General features: G+C 43.6%; 1 protein-coding gene across 1 annotated transcript; it reads right to left on the bottom strand.

Annotated features, from left to right (window-relative positions):
- Positions 1-595: 595 nt before the first annotated feature.
- On the bottom strand, positions 596-10,814 carry LOC128438875 (E3 ubiquitin-protein ligase KCMF1). Its single transcript, XM_053421623.1, has 7 exons — positions 10,664-10,814; positions 8,064-8,231; positions 5,830-5,969; positions 5,130-5,231; positions 3,576-3,756; positions 2,390-2,708; positions 596-2,226 (listed from the first exon to the last, which is right to left on the bottom strand). Exons 1-7 carry the CDS (start codon positions 10,677-10,679, stop codon positions 1,905-1,907), a joined length of 1,248 nt encoding a protein of 415 aa, XP_053277598.1. The 5' UTR covers positions 10,680-10,814; the 3' UTR covers positions 596-1,904.
- Positions 10,815-11,287: the final 473 nt, after the last annotated feature.

Here is an 11,287-nt window from a genome sequence, read left to right as displayed (position 1 = left end):
GCATATTCTGTCTACATATTCTTACACTCATAGTATATTATATTATCTATTGTATAGTCAAATACTTATATTTATACCTCTACTATATATCATATCATATTATATCATACTCTTTGTATATATAAGTCTATATACACATATTTATACATGTGTACATATTATATTTACTATTATATATACTGTTGCTGCCATTATTACTATATGCTGCTATTATATTGGTATAATTACTATCATATATAAACATATTTTATGTTATATTATATACTATATATACTGTACTATTTTTATATACTGTTTAACAATAACATTACCATCATATCATCAGTACTATTACCATCATCTTGCCACTGAACCTTATCTACCTATTTATCTTGTGTTTCTGTTTTTATTCTTTCTACCTCAATATTTTTTATTTTATTCTATTGTTTTTTTATTTTATTGTATTCAAATATACCGGCTGCTATGAAGACTGAGATTGACGTGTAAGATCGTTCCTTATTTTTTTTAACCAGATCCCACACACGCTTGCTAGTAGGGTACCAACGGAGAGAGGTAAAAAACAACGAAAAGTAAAAATACAAACCGGAGAGCAGGATTTGGGTTAGTTCATTTCCGTCCAAAACATTTTTATTGTCCTCCAAACTGAAAGGTTTACCCTGTCATTTGGCCTGTCTGCTCAGCCAAAAACATACATTGCATTTCTTCAGGTAGCAGTGGAGGCATACAAAGATCCTTTTTTTTATTTATTTTTTTTGACTGAGAAATGAATGGAAAGAGAAATACAGGATTCTCTCCTTCAAGTCACATTATGAGTAATCTTTGCATTCAAGAGTAATGGAGAGAAGATTAATTTCAGATCACGGGAAGCTTGAGAAAGTAGCATCTGGTCTTCCGTCAGAGAGAGAGAGAGAGAGAGACAGAAAGAGGGGGGGAAACAAAACAAAACAAAAAAACGTACGTAGACCAGGGTGTCTGTGTTTCCTCCAAGTTAGAAAAGGACTGAAAATGGTCTCGGTGAAGACGTCGTCTCATCTCCGTCCGCCTCCGAGTTGTGTGTTGACTCTACGTAGAGCATCTGTAGTGTACACTGGTGGACACTGGATATGCGATTCAAAACCAAAGTGCCCACAGTCGATATAAAGCAAGGTCACATGACCCAAAACAAGTGATGTCACATAAGGGGGAGGGGTTGAGACTGGACGTGAATGCAACCCGAATGCGGTCCTCAGTCTGTTTGTGTGTCTGTGTGTGGGTGTGTATGTGTTGGTGCAGAAATGCCCGTGATGCGGCCCTCGGCACAGTTAATTTACAGTTTCTCTGGTGTCTGAACGAAAGAGAACGACCCCGTCTGGTGACTGTGCAGTTCAAAATGGGCACATGGTGATTTAAGCTCATGCTTAAGTTGTGGTAATCCATCCAAGCACTTCTTTAATTCATAACTATAAATACACAGCAGCGTTTTTTTTACCGGAAAGGTTTCAGTCTGCCTTCTCTCCCTGGGTGTGAGTGTGTGTGACGTGTTTGTCTCTTGAAACGGCTAACTACGTTTGCTCATCTGCCAGAGGAAACATGGGTTATGCAGAATTGATTATCAACTTTCATATAGATTTTTCTATAATATATTTATATAGTTATTTTTTTTCCCTTTCTCACACACCCACCACGCTTGCCTGCTTTCACATTCTCTCGTCTCACTACTTTTATTCAACGTACACAACTTAATAAACATGGGGGTCGAGTGGGGAGCGACAGAGCTGAAATGACAATCACTGAGAAAAAAATAATAATAAAACAAAGCCCAAAAAAAAAAACTGCAGTCTTTTTTTGTCATCCATTGGCAGTTGGACCGACTCCGCAGTCAGCCAGTTTCAATGGTGGTTTGAGGGGAGGGAGTGGCCATGTCATCAAAGGGGCGGGGCGGGCGGCTCTTTCTTCGTGGGGGCTGTTTTAGGCGTGGTTTTCGTTGTCTTGGTAGTTGGGGTCGACTCCTTAAGGTTGAGGTTCTCCAGTGCCACGTCCAAGGTCATGACCTCAACACAGCCCATGGCCTCGAAGTCAGCGAAGTTCCGCAACGTGCCGTGACAGTTGTCCTCGTCCTCGGAGGCCGACGCGTCCTCATCGGGCAGCAGCGTGGACAACAGCAGCTCCGCCACAAACAGGCTCCTGTCGGCCCACTGGGCCTCGCACGCCTGCCGCTCGGCCTCAGACAGCCGGGGTTCGCTCAGCCTGTGGGAGGAAGATTCAACGTGTGAAAACCGAGAGGAAGCAGGTAAATGATCATGACGGAGCAGATTGAGAAGAACAGATTAAAGTACAGTATAGGTCAAACATCTAAATAAATCACAGACACATTTGAAGTAGATTCAGAAATCCAAAGCGATAGTCTCACCTGCTGAGTAGAAACTGGGAGCTATGTGCAGTGTGCTGTGCGTTCGACTCAGGCGGACCCGGGTTGGGACTGGGGTTGCTGTTGTGGTTGGTGCTTGAGTTGGAGTTCGTGGCGGCTGAATTCGTATTGAGGATTGCATTGGCTCTGCCTCCGCCTCGGTTGGCGTTCCGGGCCGTCTCCAGCGTCTGACGCGCCGCCTGGGCCTGCTGGCGCTCCAACTGGAGCTGCATCTGAAGCTGCTGGAGCTGAGAGGCTGAGGGGCCCGAGCTCAGCTGGCCGCCCGCCGAACGCCGCACCCCCGACAACTGGGACAGAAGCTCTGGAGGAACAGGATGGAGAGGAGATGTCAGATATGATCATAGAGTAGGTCGCCCAGTTAACCAGGCAGTTCTGAAGAAAACCCTTTTTTAATCAATTAATGAAGATAATGTTTAAAATTGTTCTCATTGAATGTTTAAAACTTGCAATTCCCAAGTCACAGAACTGTCAGAGCACAAGAGACAGTATGTACAGTGCAGTATGTGCAGAATGATAAGATCAGTGAGGTTTTCAGTCTAAAAGTGGTCGGATCAGCTGAATCCACCCCCCCCCCCCCTGCAGGTATCACAGGTCATTCAGGAGGAGGTTGAGCCCGTCTGTGAGGCGGTCTGAACCAGGACCCTCATTACAGCCCAGCTGGAGCTGACATGGTGAACGCCATGAACTGAAGCGGATTGAAATTGGGAACAGTATAAACAAGAAAGTGCCACATCAACAAGTCTGCCCACATGTTACTGTGGCATCCTCAGCATGTTAAAGTTCACACTGAACTGGACCATATACAAGGTGCTAGAAAAATACTAACTGTGTCCACATGTTAGCTTCTCACAGAAACGCTGCTCAATCATTTGAATGTGGCGACGTCACACGCTGGGGAAGTGCCTGCACCCATCTTCAACTTCTATCTCAAATACACATACACACCAGTATTGTGACTGTATCTTTCATGATTTGATCCTGGGCTCGTTACCAAATCTGTCTGTGCCGACACCAAGAAGGATTCAGGTTTTTGCCTGACCTACATCAGGCTTCACAGCTTATTGTTCTGCCCCAGAGGAAATGTGTACTACACACGTCAGCATGTAGTTCACCATGTTACCATGTCTTTTCTTCTGACTGTGTGTGTGTCTGTGTGTGTGTGACTGACCTGCTATGGGGTCCATGGCCTCTCTGCTGTAGTTGGAGCTCTGTGAGGAGCTCTGACTAGTGGAGAGCCCCCCTGTGGTGCTGCTGGTGAAGTGCATGTTAGACCTGCGGGCCCGTGGACCCCCCAGCCCGCGCCCTGGGTGAAACATCCTCCTCACGTGCCGCACGCCACTGGATTCATCGTGGAGCAGCCGTTAAGGAACATATCAGGGACATCAAGCTACTACCATACTAATCACAATTTCAATTGTTTACATGATTTGTTAAATAACGCTTTGTCCAAAGAAACAGTGAAAGCAGTGAAACGGCCCCACAGCAGCAACAAGCTGATATATTGTGAATTTTTGAAACATATTAAAATCACTGAATTCACTCAGGACTTCAGAAGCAGCTTCTAACATATTTGCATGATGCTCTTGTGTCACCATGAACTCAAAGCCATTTAACAATTTTTCTTCTCCATCACATGTATTTAAATATCCAGTGTACATTCATATCAATCGTTCATTAGTCCTCGTCCAGAGTATTTGAGCTGGTTCCCAACAGAAAAAAGCATGTAATGTCATTTCAACCCTTGATAAATGTAATCCACTACATTAGCGAACCCCTCTTGAAAAAGTTTTCCTCTCTCTTTTTCCAGAAATCTGTAGACGGAAGCTCACTCACAAACATTTGGGTAAATACCTGCATAAACTCTGCTGAATCACATGCAAATGTGTGATTGCTATAATAAACCCAATCCTGTTTTATTTGTCTTCACGGTTTACATTGTTTGCCGCCTTCACTTTCCTTGGCACATAACTACTTTTTGTGCCCCCAACTGTTAGTGCCTTCTGCATTTGGAAGAAGTGTGCGTCACCTCGCAGCAGTGATATTAGAAGGCCAGGTGGCAGGAGAGGAAAAACAATGCAAACACAACAATTCAGATTTTTCTCCTGACATTGACACTCTATGGGATCTGTCAATACCAAATAACAACCCTATAAAAAGGTTCAAAACAGTATCTTCCTGCATTTACAATCTGAACACTTCAAACACTGAACATCAGATTTAATCTTTGACTTAATTTACCACTACTTCTCATGGCTTACTTTGGGAGACCCACTCCAAAATGGACGAGAGAACAAACAACACAAGCAGGTTTGAAGGAAAACCTGCAGCTGAGTGCACTTGGCCTCCACAAACAGCAGGTAACTATCCCATCAATCTGACTGAGGCCCACTTACTGGATTATGTCACAGTAGCTTGAGTCACATATTAATTCAAAGCACCAGAACAGCCAAGAAATCGTTACGCCACATATCTTGATAATTTCCCTCTTTTATGTTCGCCCACTGTGGTCACTTGGGGAATGAACACAACATTGAGAACTCAAACAGCTTCGGTTCTTTCATGTAGCATAATCGCAATTATCAGAATAGTTTCCACAAAAGAAACTCTCTTGTTCTCTTTGTTTCTCTTCGTGCAACAGGCTGAAACACAAATTCAGGTTAATCATTCCCAACCAGGTGAGGATGGTATCTGCGGTGGTGGGACTACTGCTTTGAAAGGATATCAAGTCTCTGGGTGCTCTGTGTTCAAGTGTGAGATGAGCAGCAAAGTCATCCGTCACATGATTCGGGTCGCCGCCTGGCAGCGCTGCACATATGGGGCAGATCTAGAGGACAGGGAGAGAGAGAGAGAGAGCGTGCAAGTCATTATCAACACACTCCACTGCACATTCAACATTGGCCAGTCTGTGATGTGTCGTTTGGAGCAAACAGTCATGTGTCTGCATTCTGCAAAACAAAGTCTGTGGTTAAACATGAAAAGCTGCGGCTCTGTGACGAGTGTGTCTAAGCTCCGACTGATGTGAAGTGACGTCGGAGGCACAGATTGATCTTATGTGTTTGACAGTTTAGGAATAAAGCATCATGGGATTATTCATTTAAAAAGGCTGAAACTAGGATTTTTCTGCTGCGGTAGGAGACGAGTTATTATTCACCCTCAGAGATTAATGGACTTGTCTTTTACTCGTGAATTATGACTCACTGAAAACACCTTTACTACATAGCTTCAGGTTATTTAACATGAGTTATTACTGACAACGACTTAATGACCACAGAAGTGGATATTAAATCATTTCACTGAAAAGCATTTTTCTGTTTGTTTTTTTAATCGGAGGCATGCGAGGAGAGTCCCAAACACAAGTGTAAATGTTTCCAGGTGTGGAGGCTCCATCAGGGGCTGCGTGTGAGGCTCCAGCATCAACTTACCACTTCTGTGGAGGTCTCTGTGTGCTCTGCAGCCACGTGCTCCTGCAGGGAGATCTCCGTGTAGCCCATTCTGCCGCAGTAGGGACATGTGAAGGCCTGGGGCTGCTCCACTGAAAACGCTTCCCCTCCGTAGTACAAGTCTGAGGAGAATCCAGGGGCATTTAGTCTTAATTCAACAGCAAGTGTCATCTGCATGACAATTACAGGTGCAGGGATTTCAAATGATTCTCCGACATACAATCAACGGTCATCAAAGCTGCCACAGAATCATGGACGTTTTCATACATGAGCTTCGGATAATGTTCAAACAATTGGGTCTGGACACTCTCTGGAGTTTGCCTTTCACATTTGAACAAAGCAGCAGGAGATTATCCGGGTGAGACGTGTTCACAACCACAGGAACATTTCTGAGGGATTCAGGATGGGGTGAAGCCTGGGTAGGCTCTGCAGGAAGCAGGACATAATCTATGAATTCAGCTGTGGATAATCGCATCTTTTTGTTTACAGCACACCAACCGGTATTAGTTCTTGTCACCAAAATCTCTTGAATCTCATTGTCATCGTCTTTGGTGCCTTCTACGTGTTTGCTTCCTATTTTCCATCCAGAGATATTTCTATGCTTTAAGCGTGTTAGAGAAGTCATCAATTGGAAAAATACTCTGTAGAATGTCTGGCTTATTCAACATTAACATAACATCAATTAACATTGTCGTGTTAAAGCCCATTTGAAGGAGAACACATTTGAACTGGTTTAATTCAGGCAGCTTCACTTAATATTCTCGTGGCAGTTTATCTCAACATTATAACAATAGAATTGTTTCAGTTCCAACATCAAACCGTGATGTGTGTGCGTGTAAATACTAAGATCCGCGAACTGAAAAATACATAAACCCACAACTGTGAAAACAAGGACTTTCCTTGTGAGTTTGCACCTTCTGTTGTGTTTTCAGCAACGTTTTTTGTATTATCTAACACACTGGAAAACTGCATGTCCAATGTGTGAAAGGTTAAACAACGACATATCACACAGTACCAAGGCTTACAAACACAACCATTCACAAACAAGACTATTTGTACACAATCAAAATGCTCAGAGATCATACCACACCACACAGATTAAATATTAATAGCAAGTGAACTCATCCCTGTCACTACATTCATGGAGCGATGAAACAAGCCCAGAGGCACAATCCCAAATCCTCCTCAGGCTGTCCAGTTCAAATCAACCACTGCTCAGCCAGTTGAAGGCAAAAGTCCGGTCAGAAAACACACACCGGTGCCAACAGAAGATAACCTCGACTGGGACTGATTTATTAAAGCCACTGAGTCCTCCAAAGTATTAGGGGCTTAACATATTTATGACATGACAAGAATCAACATGACTGACATGTGAGCAGCGTTTATTTACATATTATTGAAAAGTAATATAAAGAAACATATTTGAAGAAAAAAAAAAAAGGTAAAATGTAAAGTGCCAAACCATTTCTTTAGGAAGCCACTCATTACCTCTGCCAAGCAGGTTATGTTTAAACCTGCCTCTGTTGGTTTGTTTGTGTGTGTATTTGTCAACAGGATTATGCAAAAACTGCAAAACCAAGTTCCACAAAACTTGGCGGAGGGATGAGGCCTGGGTCTGAGAAGAACCCATTGCAAATTAACAGGCAGATATTGACCTTTCATTCCCCATTCTTTAACTTTGTTTTATGCAAACAATTAAATGATTTAAGTTACAAGAATATTTCATTTTTTCTTTTACATTTTTGCTACAGGACCGAGACAATCATGGGTAGGATTGTTCAGCCTTGGCAGAGGTATGCGCTCTACCGAGTGCCATTCGAGGTCCCTTTGTTAACGTCATTCTGCCACAACAGTCTTTAAACTGGTCCACTGCCCACTGCACTACTCCAATGATCAGCCCACTGTCTTAAAATGAAGGGAAACCTTTTCTCATTGTTCAGTGTTGATTATATTTGACTCACAAGTGACTGTGAATCAGTGGAGAGAAACTGGGTGTTTGGTTTGTACTTAATTGTAGAGCTGAACTGTAGAGATGCAGCACATGTTCCTATATTTTGCTTCACATCTGCATTTTCTTGACAGGTTGTCAATTGGTCATCAACATATGTCTGTAGCTGGATAGGCACAAACTAACTTTATCGATCACAACATAAAATATCTTAACATTGGATGACAGACATCCCATACAGACACGTGGGCATATCAAGTGTACTCACCAAAGTCGACTCGGGTTAATATACACTGCATGGGATGCTCTGTGGTGTGTCTGGTTGTGGTCGCACCGCTCTCGTAGCACGATGCGCACAGATCGTAGTCGTAGCAAATTAAACATTTGTAGCGTCGACCTCTGAAGTTGCCTTTTAAACATGCATCACAGCTCACACCTGAGGGACCAATGAGAAGAAGGGACAGGGGGGAAAGCAGAAAACAGGTTAGAGCTGTTAAATATATATATTTTAACTTAGGGTTGATAAAGCCCAGCATATTAAACAAGTTATTAAATGATTCTCAAATATAGTTTCATATGTATTAGTTTTTCTATAAATGTCGATGATATAAACAGATCACTTGCAACAATTTATTATGTCTCGTGTTTATAAGCATTAGGATAAAAGTCCCAACTACGGTTCTCTTAAAAAGTTCATACAAATATTAACTGAGAAATGTATTATTATACTAAGTCAATGAATTTCCATGAAATGAGATTAACGTTTCTACTTGCTTCAACATGTTATTTTTCAAAACATACCGATTGAAGAATTATGATGATGCAACACAAATATAAAGATTAACACTGGTGAAAAGTGGAGTTTTTTTTTCCATCTAAAGGCAAAACAAATCATTCAAATCCTTCTGTGTGTGTTTGTAGATATTTGTATATGTTGAGTTTGTTGCTTCCCATTCCTGTGCTGGAACAAACCAGATCATTACTGGCTGAAACGAACACCTGCAAAAATCTAAAGCAATCTCCCGAAGACCCTCAGGTATAAATAAGACTTCTGTGTGAAGAGATGTTGAGCTTTAACTGAGGCTACTACAGAAGGGGATTTAACTCTACCTGTAGTGCAGTAGGTAGTGTATAGGAGAACAATGTACTCTCAAGAGTTTAGAGAGTGCATTTGTTGGAACATGGGGGATGCTTTTCGAAAATCTGTTGTTCAACTGTAACACAATAAGAAGGCTATGTCCTATGTCCTAAACATGTTTATGTGTCCTTTAACTCAGGACTAACCACGAGACTTATAGACCAGTGCCCTTCTAACCACACTCATAACACCCCGATCATCATCATCACTAAATACATGTGAACACCATGTACGACAGGTTTCACCTTCTGTGTCACATGAGGTGAACGGGACCCTCTGTCCTCCTGTCCCTGCATGTTCTGAGATTGACTAGGACAGCCTCCGTGTGTTGTATGACACCAAGCGGTCTGAACTCCCTCATATATTTCCATTCATAGCTGGCAAGCTGTGAAAACTCAAGAGTGAACCGGATCCAGCTGAGAAGCTGCTGACAACTCTACGCTGCAGAAACCACTTGATGTGGATCCTCACAGATAAATAAGTGGATCCTCACTGACAAATAACTGGATAACCACAGATATCAAACTGCATCCTGACTGAAAAATAAATGGTTCCTAACAGATATTTAACTGGATCACCACAGATATTAAACTGGATCACCACAGATAAATAAATGGTTCCTCACTGATATTTAACTGGATCCTGACTGATATTTAACTGGATCCTGACTGATATTTAACTGGATCACCACAGATATTAAACTGGATCCTCACTGATAAATAAATGGTTCCTCACTGATATTTAACTGGATCCTCCCTGATATTAAACTGGATCCTCCCTGATATTAAACTGGATCCTCACTGATATTAAACTGGATCCTCACTGATAAATAAATGGTTCCTCACTGATATTTAACTGGATCCTGACTGATATTAAACTGGATCACCCCAGATATTAAACTGGATCCTCACTGATATTAAACTGGATCCTGACAGACATATACCTGGATCACCACAGGTAAATAAATGGATCCTAACTGGTAAATAACTGGATCCTCACTGGCACCAAAGTTGACAACAACACACATTCACAGAGGCCGCCCGGGCCTGGCTCACCTTCGCTGCTGAGACACGCAAACAAATGCACCCAGCTGTCGTTAGCTCGGCTGCTAGCTGACAGGCTAATCAGCTGCGGAGGACTTTACCTAACTCCACTTGGCCAAATGTTCACTGACGTCTGCGTTGACACCGACATCGAAACTTCCAGTCCAGCAAGGTTGTGCACAAGGACGAGGGTGAATGTGGGTTCGCTTAACTTCAGCTCGGAAAAACTGGCCATCCGCAGGCCAACGTTAACCAGGAAGGAGGCTACTACTAGCTTAAATAAACGACGTGACCAGGTTCGATGCCGCGACGCCACCTGGAACCCGCTGCTCTCTTCTGCTCCTCGGCACTCCCCCTTCACGTTAACCTACATTGCCCACCACCAAGCTAGCCCGCTAGCTAGCAGCACGTAGCTGGCGTCCACTAGCCCCTGTTGTGCTTGTTGTGTATTTAATAAAACACACACACGTCGACTGCAGTGTGCCCGGTTGTCAGACACACGTTTGTGTGTCGTCGTCCCCGCCGCGACACGACCCCGCTGCTAACACCGACGTTAGCAACGGCTGCAAAACAAGAAATTGTCGGCTAGCTCACGTTAGCCGCCGCTGCTCTGTCTCCGCTTCTCGCTTTTCATTAAATGGCTAAATCCTGCCCCGGCTCAGGCCCGGTGCTCGGGCGAGCTCTTACCCTCATGTCGGGACATCCTCCGGGCGGTAACGCAGCCCCCTGCTCGGGCTCCGGGGCTCGCGGTGAAGGATAGTGTCGGTGAAGAGAAGAGAAGCCGGGGCTGCCTGGCTCTCCCTGGCCTCTTCCCTCATGAAGGATCCGGTCTGGCTCGCTGCCCCCCTCCGCCTCCTGCTGTGTCACTGTCCGGCGTGGCGCTGCTCGGGCCGCACGGTGGCGCTGCTGTCTCACGGTTGGTGTGTTGGATGGGGGTTGACGGGGAACTGAGGGGCCTGCGTGAGCAGAACCCACCTAGCCCTTGATGGAGCTCCATGACTGGAGATACACAGGCAGATGATAGTGACACAGTCTAATAACAACAGACCTGCAGTTCATCACATCTTCATGAAATCAACTTGATTGTCAATTCTGCCACATGAACAGTGGTGATTGATTCCTGGTGTAAACATATAAGTACACAGAACACAGAAGTTGACAGAACATATAAGTAATATATAGTACAAATAGTACACAGTACGTCGTAGCATAAGGAACAGGGATGGATAGGATGATAGTTGTGCAAACCGTAATACTGCAAAAATGGATGAGAGTGCAAACAAATACTACATGGGAAGTTATGTAACCTAC

The sequence above is a fragment of the Pleuronectes platessa genome, chromosome 4, assembly GCF_947347685.1.
Source record: "Pleuronectes platessa chromosome 4, fPlePla1.1, whole genome shotgun sequence".
Classification (NCBI taxonomy): Eukaryota; Metazoa; Chordata; class Actinopteri; order Pleuronectiformes; family Pleuronectidae; genus Pleuronectes; species Pleuronectes platessa.
Note: the sequence above shows the minus strand (reverse complement) of the source record. Positions and strands in the feature narration are given on the sequence as shown.